The sequence below is a fragment of the Quercus robur genome, chromosome 4, assembly GCF_932294415.1.
Source record: "Quercus robur chromosome 4, dhQueRobu3.1, whole genome shotgun sequence".
NCBI classification, from domain to species: Eukaryota; Viridiplantae; Streptophyta; class Magnoliopsida; order Fagales; family Fagaceae; genus Quercus; species Quercus robur.
Genome location: NC_065537.1, coordinates 43,298,097 through 43,312,476, shown reverse-complemented (window position 1 = coordinate 43,312,476; position 14,380 = coordinate 43,298,097). Strand labels below are relative to the sequence as shown.

The 14,380-nt window shown below is 41.7% G+C and overlaps 1 protein-coding gene across 1 annotated transcript; it reads left to right on the top strand.

The window, feature by feature from the left end:
* Positions 1-7,763: 7,763 nt before the first annotated feature.
* Positions 7,764-13,088, top strand: LOC126721926 (uncharacterized). The gene is made up of 3 exons (XM_050425011.1): positions 7,764-8,427; positions 10,243-11,173; positions 13,040-13,088. Exons 1-3 carry the CDS (start codon positions 7,764-7,766, stop codon positions 13,086-13,088), a joined length of 1,644 nt encoding a protein of 547 aa, XP_050280968.1.
* Positions 13,089-14,380: the final 1,292 nt, after the last annotated feature.

Sequence of the window (14,380 nt, the reverse complement as noted above, 5' to 3'; positions counted from 1 at the left end):
AAATACTTGGAATGATTGTGATACAATATGTATAATAAATATATATTTTGGTATTAGTCTAGTAGCTTTGATTTTTAAAACAAAGTTACTAAGATGACTGTTGCCCTACCTCTGTGCCTCTGGAAAGAAAGTCATTCTTTCCTTTGATAAATTCCAATTCTTTCCTTACAAGTTACAATTATAGAAGAAATTCCTTAAAAAAAAAAAAAAAAAAAAAAAAAAAAAAGCTTACCGTTGGTTGGAAGAAATTCTTTCCTTAATGAGTTGATATTTGATTCTTCATATATTTCCTTTAAGAATTCATATTTTATTCTTCAAATATTTCCTTTAAGAGTTGATATTTAATTCAATGTACTTATTTATTCTTATCAATAAAAGTTAATTAATCTTATTTTAGTACCTTTTTAAGAGGTATGTCTTAGTATTTTTTTTAATAGAATCTTTTTAGTAGATTTAATTGTTCAATTTGATAGTTTGTAATAATATATAATTATAATTTTTTTGGTTAAATTTTTGTAACCCCATTGAAGACCTGTTAAAATTGCCCATGGGTAGCCCATTAAACCCACCTCACTAGCCCAGCTCGCTAAAGCCCAAATGGGCATTGCCCATGGGTAGGGCCATGGGCTAGGGTTTTTCCATCCAGCCCGGCCCGACCCAACCCATTGACTAGTCAACAGCCCGTTAAGCCCAGCCCATTAGACCCATAGGCCAAGTAAAAACGGGTTGGGCCGGCCCGGCCCGGCCCATTGACGAGGCCTAAAGCTAGATGAGTACTTTTTGCCACATAAGCTCTCGTGAGCTCTTATTTTTATTTGAATAACAAGTTTTGCATTTTATGAACAAATTATTTATACACTTATGGTTTGATCATATCACAATTTAGTCCACAAAATTTCAATTGTTATATTTGAACTCCTAAAGTTTGGACTAACATAAAATCGTTAGAACCCCGTTTAAATATCACATTTTACATTTTATTGACAAATTATTTCCACCATTGTGGGTTAGTCATTTCAAAATCTCATAAACTTTTCAACTTCTACATTTTCACCCTTAAATTTTTGGTGTAAAATAAAATCCTAATAATCATTTAGGTGAAGTCCTAATGATTTCATTTTAATACAAACTTTAGGGGGTTAAACATAAAAATTTCATTTTATCCATGGGCTTTTACTTGTATTTTTATTAGTACGCTGTCTATAAGTCATTTTGTATTGAGCTTAACTTGTTTAAAAATAAAGACTAAACATAGGCTTGAGCTTGACTCATTTACTAAATAAGCAAACATAAACAAAACTTTTTCAGGCCAAGCCAAAGGTTTTTATAGTTTCATACAACTCATATCATCGATAGAGTTACTTTTTTGGTTAAAGGTGAACTATAATCTAAGATAAATCGTTGCAAAATTAAGGAACATTATAGTTTTAAATTCTTATCAAATCAATTCAGTTGACAGCCTGCATATTCATGCTCAACACTGTTTGAAATTCTTCAGACTAAACTTATCAGGTTGGCATGCAGTTTAGGCCCTGTTTGTTTCAATTGAAAATAACTCTCTCTCTCTCTCTCTCTCTCTCTCTCTCTCTCATATCAACCCACCCAACACCACTTCAACCACCACTATGGTGATTGCAATCCACCCCCATGACCCTTTCCAAGTTTAAATTTTGTGTTAAGATGATATTTTTTTCCGTATATATCAAACATTTGAAAATGTTTCTTAATACAATTTCAGAAACACAATCAAACACTTGGAAATATTTTCTAATGCATTTTTAAAAACACAATTAGACACTTGAAAATATTTTCTTTGCTGTCCTAATATTTTACGGTTGGAAATCATTTTTAGTCCAAATAAACCCAGCCTTAATACCAAATCCAAGCCCGGACCAACCCGATCTCACCCCCAACAATGATGGACAAAGGTGCAACTAGTCATTAAAATGGGACATCGAGGGCCTTGTAATGGGTGGAGCACGGGCACCCGCGTATTATAGACTCAGCATGGTTTTTCCTGGGCCCAACATGACTGACCATTGAGCCATGACCAAGGCCCAAAAGTACAATAATTGTCAAATTTTAATTACAAGTAGGTAGGAATAGATTCATATTTTTTTGGTCTTGCTCGGAAAACTAACCCAGGGGTTAGTCGAGTTGGTTGGGTTTTTAATCTTAAGGTGCTTGTACTGGACTTGACTGGATGTGCTCTTCAATTCGAGTCATGCTACCTGCACTTTAAATGAATTTTCTAGACTAGTGTTTTACTCCTTCATGAGCTTACCTTGCGCAAACAGTGATTAATCTCTGATTAAAAGTCTTGGGCAAGAGGGAAAAAAAAAAAATCAAATATTAATTACAAGAAGTAGGTAGGAATAGATTCATATTTTTATTGGTCTTGCTCGGAAAACTGGTTCATACAAAATTCTTTTTTGTGATAATGTAACTCTCAATCATTGAATTCATTGTTTTCAATTGAAGCAACCCCACCCTTAAACGAATTATAAGGACACACACAATTCTCGAAAAAAAAAAAGGGGCACACACCCGTGACTAAATAAGAGAATGTGTTGGTTTGTTTTATTCAGAGACATGACAGTCTGATCACTCATCACCACATCAAAAGTATGGAATTTTTCCCGTGAAAACTGATTCCTATGAAAGAGAAGTATAAACTATAAAGAACTTGCTGAACCTTATTGGGCTTTTACATCTTTTTCCATATCAAATTAAAAATTCTGTGGTCAGTTCACAGTTGCATACTCTTTTCTTTTCTATTTTGCTTCTGAGTTCAATACCCGTGAACCACTTTTCAAGTCACGTCCGTTTGTCCTTTTTCTTGTGTCATTAAAATGTAGGAAAATGTGTGGTATCGAGTCTGTCCACAAAGCAATGGTTTATATTTTGTTTTATTATATATATAGATGACGTGTTTATATTCGATAAAATTTGAGAATAATTATTTCAATATTTTTCCTAACAATTCCCCAAATGCAACTATTTAATGATACCAAATTGTTTCCTAAATCGGAACTTATTACTACGTTTCCATCAAGATTATAATAAGCTTTTTAATTAGTATTGAGAATCCAAGATTATAAAAACTTTTTTTTTTCAAGGGAAGAGACAAAAATGCTTGTGTTGAGAAAAATTGGTTATATCCAGGGACAGAACTAGGATTCAAATTTAAGGGGACTGAAATTCTTTATTCAAAGATTTTAAAAAATTGGAATATCAATACTAGAGGTTGACAAAGTTACATTAGTAGCATTAATTTATTAATTATTATTTGTATTTTTTCTTTTGAAAAAAAAAATTAATAATAAGATTTTATAATTAAGAGTTTTGTAAGTTTTTTTTTGAGAATGTAGAGTTTTATAAGTTAATTAGCACATCTTAATATTTTCAAGATCTAACTAATGTGTGGATGAAACGATCAATATGTGGCATATGGGTTGTCTCTGTGGCTATGAGGGTGTGGTTATTTGAGAGGAGCATAGAGCTCTCAAGTGAGAGAGAGAAATTGGATAAAAGTTATTGGGTTTTGGTGATCTTTTTTGCTAAGATCTGTAAATAATTTGTTGTTATTGTTTTTGCTTAAACTGGATTTATGATTTATTCAGAGATTTTTTTATTATCTGGATATGTGCATTTTTTTTTATAGATTTTCTTGTTATCTATTTGTTGGATTTCTTGGGTTAGTTTGTAAATTTTTTAGAGAAGGGAACCAAGCGTATAAATTTAAGAGACAGAATTAAAATTCATTTTGTTAATATACATAATAGTATTTTTTTTTTTCAAAGGTTGGGGAGAGGGCCCCCTCAGCCCTTGAGTAGTTCCCCCTTCCCTGGCTATATCAGTCTGAATCACAAAAAGAACTTAAGAATATTTTTGAACACTTCTTTAATATAATTACTAATTAGAAAGTAGACACAAAAAAGCAAAAAGAAAAAAGGGAGGTAGAGAGGGGTGTTAAAATATTGATTATTAAATCAAATTCATTATTTCCCATTAATTAAAAATAAGTGATACGTAAACATGAGCATGTCGGCCATACCAACACATATGTAAAAGACAGTACAAACATATATATGCTCCAAGATGCTGTTGGCTTGGCTTCCTTTTTTTTGCTGTAATGTGCCAATTTCTGACGTTCAAAAAGGCAAAGATACAATCAAACAACTGACACTTATTTAATTAATTTACATTCCTTTTTGTTTTTGCTAAATCTTCTTTAATTAAAATCCCCACCATGTTTTTTGTTACATTCCTTACATAGTTACATTGGGACTCATTGTATTGCACAAGTTGCATTCCTTGGGGACTCATTTCTCACAACTTTCATGCAACGTTATAAGAATTTTTTTTTTTTAATTTGTTCTTTTCTTATTTATTCTCTTAAAAATAAAAATAGTTAGCATATAATGATCATATTTTATTATATTTAAGAAGAATACTATCCATACATGATACCTACAAAAATTTTATGCTAAATAATGTAGAGATTCTATAATTCTATTACGAAGTTATGTTTATGTAGAATACGTGATCCCGTCCTTTATTATACTAATTAATATAATAAGACTTACTTGTTTGAATAGCATGTTTATTTTTGTGGATTTTAGAAATTAGAATCCTATCTTGTGCATTTATCTTTATAAAACTTTGTATATGAGTAGGTGGCACAATATAGTTTTAAGGTTTAAGATGATAAATTTAAATGGATCTTTTTATATTTAAATATCACTTATATTATATTTTGTTTTATATTATACTAATTTTTTATTTAAAATTAATTATTTTTTCTTTTTAATATGATTAAATTCATTTAATGGTGATTGGGTTGGAATTCTATTGATCTATAATTTTTTTGGGGGAAATGTTAAAACTACTACAAATTTTACTTTAAAAAACTTCGCAATGAATGTGATTGGTTACATTTCAATAAGAAAATAAATTAGATTTAACTCATTTCTTGTGATTGATAAATGATGGCATATCTATTTGTAAAATCTATGTAATAAAATTTTAGTGATGTTAGGTATGCTACAAATTTACTACATGGAGATTACAAATTTATGTATTAAATTATTCAAATATTCATTTATTATATGGTTGAAACCTTCCAATTACATTTATAGTTCATATCAGTTTATAAACTTTATCTAGTAAAATCTATAGCACCTTTAAAATTATTCATAAAGGTTTAGGGTCCCTAAAATCACTCAATATTTTTTTTGACACTATCAAATTATATATATATATATATATTAAAAAAAAAAAATCACTTATTGGCCCCACATTCGAGAGCCTTTCTCTGGTAGGTGGCCCTCTAGGCCGCTAAGAGCCGTGTTAGATTCGTTGCATGAGATAGAGGTCTAAACTCTTATTACAACTTACAAGTCTTGCAAATAATGAGTTAAGAAAAAAAAAAAAGATAACTAATAAATAAAGTGGTGACAAGTGGAAAGAAAACTAAAGAAAATGAAGTTTGGTAATAAATAAAATACACTCCTCGCTATAAAAGATGGTTAAAATATTAATTAAAAGATTAAATATAACAAAGTGGTAACAAGTGGAAAGCAAACCGGAGAAAATGAAGTATTTTTAATAAATAAAATACACTCCTGGCTATAAAAGATTGTTAAAATATTAATTAAATTATTAATTTTATCATTTTTTAATAACTTAAATTTTTTTGAAACAATTAATAATTTATCAAAAAGTAATTGCAATTTAGGTAGTTGGTAATTACTTATAAAATAATATCAACCTAATACACGACGTAGAAGTTGACACACCTCCGCATAACAACCTCATAATTTAAACACAAGCTAGCATGTATTATGGCATCTCTATTTTGGGTAGTAATGGGAATGTTTTAAGTTATTGAATTATTATGAGAAAGTGTAGGATTACCACAAAATCTCATAACATTTTTACTATATATATATTTGAGTTGCAATGGGTCTTCATATAATATATATTTTTTAAAATTTTAATTTGACTTATGATAAATTGACAATTCAGCTTGTTTTGAAAATGTTATGAGATTTTATTGTACCTGTGGGGGTAAAATCCGTCAGCCGATGTTGGGCCATAGTGCATATATCAGGCCCAACCATGACAAGAAGAAAAGGCATGGGCATAGGATATCTCATCCCAATCATGTTGGGTCGGGCCTGCTTAGGGGCGTTCGAGGAGGAGTACCTCCTCGGACTCGCCAAGTGGGTGTCCAATTCACACTCCATACATGGCAAAAAGTCACCCAATACGAAGGAATAGTGCATGACGTTCAGGAAGGGGGGCAACCACAACTGCCGCATTAAATGCCAAGGAACTACTTTTCCAGCCGCATTAATGTGGAAAGGACAGAAACGCAGAATTATCTTGGCCAGTGCAACTCACAGAAAAGGTGGAGGATGACCTATGGGACAGGCACTCAAGTAGAGGGCCAGATGGCTGACAAGTGTAGGGTCGTGATCTTAGGAAGAATGCTATATAAGAGAAGGAAATCCCCATGGCCAGGGGATCGGAAGGGAAGAAGAAAAAAAGATAGAAAAAGAGAAGGGAGTTAGAGACAAGAAGCAGAAGATACAGCCCCAGGGACTGTCATTCCAAAGGCTTGGAGAAATATCCTTACGTCCAACTGGTTGCATGGCTTGTTCATAACTACGTTTCCTCCGTCAAAGACCTAGTTCTTTAACCTACTCTCTACAAATTCATTGTTGAGGGATTTTTGGGCCAGAACCACCCGCCTGTTGGGCCTGAGCCAAAAAACCGCCCCCTACAATTGGCGCCGTCTGTGGGGAGAACTTGTGTCTCGACAAGCGAAATAGTAAGGGATGGAAGGACCAGGTCCGCGCTAAACTGGACGTGCAGAATCTCAACGACAGGACAACTTTGTAAACCTTGAACGAGCAAAGGACCAAGATAATCAACGAGAGGGCAGTGTGAACACCTCTCACACGAGTAGAAGTCGCTCGAAAGGGAAAGATCACGTGTCCCACCAGCACAACGAGCGGAAGGCTCTACAGCAAGAGATTGAGGATTTGAAGAAAAAGCTGCGTCAAGCCCAGCAAAAACATCCTTCGCCCATTTCGGATACTAGCAGTGGTGAGGATGATGAATACAGACGAAGGACGAGAACCCCTCCGAGCGAGACGTTCTCCTATGAGGAAGAGCGGCCTCACAAACGCGGTCGCAAAAGCCCACCTTACCAAGGCTTGGTCAATGACGCCATGAGCAAGGCCCTGGATCGAATCTCCCAGTTGAAATTTACCCGTAGAATAGAGCGGGCGGTGCTCCCTCGGCGATTTAATCAGCCAACGTTTACCCTGTACAATGGTCGAACTGACCCAGTGGAGCACGTGAGCCAGTTCAACCAAAGGATGGCCGTCCACTCCAGGGACGAGGCGTTAATGTGTAAGGTGTTTCCATCCAGCCTAGGGCCCCTGGCCATGAGATGGTTTGATGCCCTCCCACCAAATTCCATAGACTCCTTTAAACAGTTGACGCAGGCTTTTGGCTCCCGCTTCATCACCAGCACTAGAGTCCATCGACCCCTCGATTCCCTCTTATCCCTATCCATGCGAGAAGGAGAAACGCTGAAGGCCTACTCGGACAGATATTGGGAGATGTACAACGAGGTAGGAGGAAGTCACGATGACGTCGCCATCAGCACCTTTAAAAGGGGCTTGCCGACAGAGCATGGCTTGAGAAAGTCTCTCATTGGGAAACCAGTCACCAGCGTGCGGCAACTCATGGACAGGATAGACAAGTATAAAAGGGTCGAAGAGGACCAGCAGACTGGGAAAGGAAAGGCGAAGTTTGTCCCTCAAGAGAGAAGGGACTTCAGGTCGGACCGCTTCAGTAGCAGTAATAAGCCGAGAAGAGATTATACGGAACAGTCGGGATCTACAGGGGCTCAGATAGTCCACGCTGTGTTCCGAGAGCCATTGCGCGAGATCCTGGAGAAGATAAAGCACGAACCCTTTTTTCAATGGCTGAATAGGATGGCGGGCGACCCCTCAAAACGCAATCAGAATCTATATTGTGCGTATCACCAAGAGCCTGGTCAAGTCACTGACGAATGTAGGAACCTGAAAAACTATTTGAATCGACTTGTCCGAGAAGGAAAGTTAAGGCATCTGTTGCAACGCCCTGAGCAGTCAAATGTCGATACCAGGCAAAGCGCCTTGAGGCCACCCATCGGCACGATAAATGTCATTCTTGCCGCACCTAGGAGAACAGGTTCCGGTCCGTTCAGAGTAATGTCAGTGGGTAAGTTCCCGACAGAGCCAGGCGAAAAGGGATCCAAGGGTGCTAGAAGGAGGGCCCTGCCATTAATTGGGTTCACGGAGGAGGACAAGGAGGGAACCATTCAACCCCATGACGATACCCTAGTCGTGACGCTCAGAATAGGAGGTTATGACGTGAAGAGGGTGTTAGTTGATCAGGGTAGCGCCGTGGAGGTGATGTACCCAGACTTGTATAAGGGGCTGAATTTAAAGCAGGAGGACCTGTCACCATATGATTCACCCCTGCTTAGCTTTGAGGGAAAAATTGTCATCCCGAAAGGCATGATTAGGTTGCCTGTGCAAACAGACATAGAAGTAGTGGAAGTGGACTTCATCGTGGTGGACGCATACTCACCCTACACAGCTATTGTGGCACGGCCATGGCTTCATACACTAGGGGCTGTGTCGTCTACCCTGCACCAGAAAGTGAAATATCCGTCAGAGGGCCGAATCAAAGAGATAGTAGGGGACCAAGGAATGGTTAGGCAATGCATGGTATTGGCAATTGCTCGACAATTAAGTAGCGGGCCCTCCACATCAGCCGGGAATAGCTTATAGCAATCAAGGACCCCGGTCCTAGCTACGGGTAATGAAGGACTGGCCATGGAGGTGAGCTGTGAAGAGCTGGAGAAAGTGCTCGTCGGATCGGACCCCGAGAGATTTTTCCAGATTGGCTCGGAGTTACCAGCACAGGAGAAGTCGGCACTAATTAATTTTCTACGACGAAATGAGGACGTATTCGCCTGGGATCCTTACGAAGCCCCTGGGGTTGACTCAGACCTAATACGCCATCACCTTAACGTTAATCCGGCTATTACCCCGAAGAAGCAGCCTCCCCGGCGCCCGTCAAGGGAGTATGCAGACGCTGTGAGAGAGGAAGTGGAAAAATTGAAAAGAGCTGGGGCTATCAAGGAAGTATTCTACCCCGAATGGTTGGCGAACACAGTCGTGGTGAAGAAGAAGAGCGGGAAATGGCGAGTCTGTGTAGACTTCACGGACTTAAACAAGGCCTGCCCGAAGGATCCTTTCCCAATGCCGTGGATAAACCGACTGGTTGACGCAACTGTCGGGCATCCCCGAATGAGTTTCTTGGACGCTTTCCAGGGCTACCATCAGATATCCCTGGCCACCGAAGACCAGGAAAAAACTGCTTTTGTCACCCCAATTGGCAACTATCATTACAAGGTGATGCCTTTTGGCTTGAAGAATGCCGGGTCGACCTATCAAAGGATGATGACTAGGATGTTTGAGCAACATATGGGAAAAACTGTCGAGGTGTATATAGACGATATGGTAGTAAAGAGTAAATTGGTGACCGACCACATCAGGGACCTTGACAAAGTGTTTCACATTCTGAGAAGGTACAAGCTGCGACTGAACGCATCCAAGTGCTCATTTGGAGTGGGATCGGGGAAATTCCTTGGCTACATGGTAACCCACCAGGGGATCGAGGTTAACCCTGACCAAATAAGGGCCATTCATAGTATGCAACCTCCTCGGAATCCCAAAGAAGTCTAGAAGCTTACCGGCATGATAGCAGCTTTAAACCGTTTCATCTCCCGCTCAGCGGACAGATGCAGACCTTTTTTCCTCCTATTGCACAAGTGGAAGGGTTTCGAGTGGACTGAAGAGTGTGATTTAGCATTCCAACAGCTCAAGGAATACCTCACCCGACCTCCGATAATGTCCAGTCCCGAGGCCGACGAGGTGCTGTATGCATACATCGCAGTCACCAATCATGCGGTGAGCCTAGTACTAATCCGAAAGGACAACGGCACGCAGCGGCCCGTGTATTACGTAAGCAAGTCGCTACAGGAGGCAGAGACCCGGTACCTCCCCCTCGAAAAGGCAATATTGGCTGTCGTGCAAGCTACAAAGAAGCTTCCCCACTATTTTCAGGCACATACAGTGGTTGTGCTAACCCAACTTCCATTGAAATCAGTCCTCCGTAGCGCCGATTACACGGGGAGAATAGCCAAATGGGGAACCATCTTGAGCGCCTTTGACATCAGATACATGCCACGTACCGCCATAAAAGGTCAAGTCCTCGCAGATCTGGTAGCTGAATTTGCGGAGCCTACCTTGGAAGGGGTGGAAGTGTCGGGATCACTGAGTGACGATAGAAGATTGGTCAGCACGATTTCTCTGCAAGAACACGATAAGTGGAGAGCATACATCGATGGTGCAGCAAACCAAAAGGGCTCCGGAGTGGGGCTCGTTCTAATCTCTCCCGAAGGTATAATCTTGGAAAAGTCGTTGAGACTGGGATTCCCAGCAACGAATAACGAAGCTGAGTATGAGGCACTGTTGGAGGGGATGTCCATGATCCGGAGGTTGGGTGGGAAATGCGCGAGCATATTCTCGGATTCGAGACTCATAGTGGGGCAAGTAGGCAGGGAATTGGAGGCGAAAGATGAAAGAATGCAACGGTATCTTGCCCGAGCTAAACGCCTACGAGCCCACTTCGATGACTTCCGTTTAACGCATATACCCAGAAGCGAGAATACCCACGCCGATTCTCTGGCAACACTGGCCACATCCTCGGCTCAGCCCCTTCCGCGGGTTATTTTGGTCGAGGACCTCTGCCGCCCCACGGAAGAGGAGGCTAACGGTATTCGGGCACACAACGTCGGTGAGGGACCAAGCTGGATGGACCCTCTTGTCCGATTCTTGAAGTACGATTCCTTACCAGACGACAAAGTCGAGGCCGACAAAATCAGGAGGAGAGCTCCTCGATTCTGGTTGTCCGAGGACTCCAAGCTTTACAGACGTTCATTCTCAGGGCCATACTTGCTGTGTGTGCACCCAGGGGCTACTGAACTTATTCTGGAGGAGTTGCACGAGGGGATTTGCGGAAGCCATACGGGGGGCCGGTCCCTCTCCCACAGGGCTATGACGCTGGGTTACTGGTGGCCGAGCATGCATAAGGAGGCTCTGGAATATGTGAAGAAGTGTGACCAATGCCAAAGGTTCACTCCGAATATACATCAGCCGGGTGGGGTACTTAACCCATTGTCCAGCCCTTGGCCATTTGCACAATGGGACCTAGACATATTAGGTCTGTTCCCCAAAGCTGCCGGGAACAAGAAGTTTCTTCTCGTCGGCACCGATTACTTCACGAAATGGGTCGAGACTGAAGCGCTGGCGAACATTAGGGATGTTGATGTCAAGAAGTTCTTCTGGAAAAACATCGTCACCCGGTTCGGTACCCCACACACCCTAATCTCGAATAATGGCCTGCAATTTGATAGCAAGGCCTTTAGGAAATATTGCAGTGAACTGGGGATAGTTAACAGGTACTCTACACCAGCCTATCCGCAGAGTAACGGACAAGCAGAGGCAATCAACAAAACCATAGTGAATGGGCTGAAGAAAAGGTTGGACGACGCGAAAGGGAGGTGGGTTGAAGAGCTCGCCCATGTCTTATGGACGTATCGCACCACGCCCCGCCGATCCATGGGAGAAACCCCCTTTTCGTTGACCTACGGGGCCGAAGCCGTCATCCCATTAGAGATAAACTTTCCCTCCCAAAGGACTGCTACATTCGACCCCATTGCTAACAACGGGCTTCTAGAAAAAAGCCTGGACCTCCTTGAGGAGAGAAGGGATTGCGCGATGGTGCATCTAGCTTAGTATCAACAAAAGCTCAAGCAGGGATATGACGCCAAGGTGAAGTCGAGACCCTTGACGCCCGGGGACCTAGTGCTGAGGAAAGTCCTGGGCAACGCGAGGAATCCTGCATGGGGAAAGCTCGGACCAAACTGGGAGGGTCCATATCGTATCACCTCGGTGGCTGGCATTGGAGCGTACTTTTTGGAAGACTTGGACGAACGTGTAGTGCCACGTCCATGGAATGTAAATAACCTGAAAAGGTACTTTTATTAATGAAAAATACTCTACTTGATGTCGTTTTACTGTACAATTATCTCAATAAGTGTTAAACAGAACCCAAGTCCTGCATGGCTCCTCGAACCACAGACTTGGGGGAAATTAACCACACAATTATCTCAATAAGTGTTAAACAGAAGCCAAGTCCTGCATGGCTCCTCGGACCACAGACTTGGGGGAAATTAACCACACAATTATCTCAATAAGTGTTAAACAGAACCCAAGTCCTGCATGGCTCCTCGGACCATAGACTTGGGGGAAATTAACCACGCAACGATTCTCAGTAAGTGTTAAACAGAACTCAAGTCCTGCATGGCTCCTCGGACCACAGACTTGGGGGAAATTAACCACACAATTATCTCAGTAAGTGTTAAACAGAACCCAAGTCCTGCATGGCTCCTCAGACCACAGACTTGGGGGAAATTAACCACGCAATGATTCTCAATAAGTGTTAAACAGAACCCAAGTCCTGCATGGCTCCTCGGACCACAGACTTGGGGGAAATTAACCACACAATTATCTCAGTAAGTGTTAAACAGAACCCAAGTCCTGCATGGCTCCTCAGACCACAGACTTGGGGGAAATTAACCACGCAATGATTCTCAATAAGTGTTAAACAGAACCCAAGTCCTGCATGGCTCCTCGGACCACAGACTTGGGGGAAATTAATCACACAATTATCTCAGTAAGTGTTAACCATTTGTAATTCTCAAAAAGCGTTAAAGGGAGCCCAAGTCCTGCGCGGATTCTTAGCCACGGACTTGGGAGAAGTCAGCATTGTAATCGTTTTTGCCCAATTACAAAGTGTCGCCATTCTAACGTATTCATTCATTATTGCTTGACTTTTACAGTAAAAAGGCAAAACCAATATCCATTCAAGATGAAAACACAATAGAATAAAGCAACGATATATGTAATGAAATAACTTTTGTCATATAATGTTCAAAGTAACTCAGTTCAGAAATATTAGCGGGGATCAAACAAAACGAAGTACAAAAAGCAAAATAGACGCATTCCTATTCCACGTTCCTAAGGGCCCTGAGTCGGGGCAGGCTGATCACCCGCTGCTGGGTTCTCCGGGGCGATCTCCTGGGCCTGGGCAAGGATCTCGCTGATGCGAAGACTGTCCTCGGGTGACTGACCCTGCGTGGCTTGCTCCATGCCCCCAGTCTCGGGAATGGAGGAATCTGCTGGAAGAGGCTCAGTGGAGGCGACCTCACCAGGAATCTCACGTATTTCCGCAGGGAAAAAGATGTTCTCAGCTTTCCTGAGATCAGAATCTGCGGGGACGGCTACCCAATCCATGGCCAATCCCCAGGTCGAGGTGACGTATTCCCTGCAGACGGTGGCAACTTCCTCGGCCAGTCTCTCCTCAGTATCGTGAACTCCACGTTCATACGAAGTTGCCACAGCCTTCTCGGCAACCTCCCTAGACAAGCGAGCTTCCTCCTTGGTCCTTGCAAGCTTAGCCTTAAGCTCCGAAACCGCCTGTTGCTCCGCTGACAGTCTTTCCTCAGAGTGACGGAGCTGCTTGCGCAGCTCTTTGGCTTGCTTTTCAGCATTCTTCAGGCCAGCCTCCGCACTCGCATTGGCCTTCTTCACCTCCTTTAGCTCATTATCCTGACGATCAAGATCTCGTTTGAGATCGCCAGCGGCCCTCTCAGCCGCAGCACGAGACTGAGCCTCCCTATGTATATCCTCACGGGCCTTCTTGGCCCACTCTTCAGCAACATAAATTTGTTGGGTGACCTGCGCTCAGACGGAAATGAAGACAATACCAAGATAAGACAATAAGAAGGTTCTCAACACAAAGACAAGATAGAAGATTCCACTTACCACAGCCATGTCCCTCTTCAGTGACATGAAAAGTTCTGGCTGACGAATCTTCCTAAGGCCTTCCATATCACGGGGCAAGAGAAGAGGCTGCTGCAGCGCCTCGGCCATGAACGAAGCCTGCTCTCGCTGGGAATCCCATAGGGTCGCATCCCAGAGGATTGGAGCGCCATCTAGCTCGATCCGAGGAGACCATGTTCGTGGTCCCCTCAGAGTGGCCACCTCATCTCGGCTCTCAGTGGACCTGGTCCTTTTTTCTCGGGGCTTTTTCGTTTCCTTGCCCTTCTTTTTAGGCCCGGCTTTCTCACGGGCAACCTCTCCCTCCTCCGTGTCTTCTACAGGCCTTTTTCGCCTTAGGT

Coding starts and splice junctions, on each gene's coding strand:
- LOC126721926 (XM_050425011.1), top strand. CDS start 7,764: ATGGACAGGATAGACAAGTATAAAAGGGTCGAAGAGGACCAGCAGACT. Junction 8,428..10,242: donor CGTGACGCTCAGAATAGGAG/GTTATGACGTGA, acceptor CATTGAAATCAG/TCCTCCGTAGCGCCGATTAC. Junction 11,174..13,039: donor GGAAGCCATACGGGGGGCCG/GTCCCTCTCCCA, acceptor TGACTTTTACAG/TAAAAAGGCAAAACCAATAT.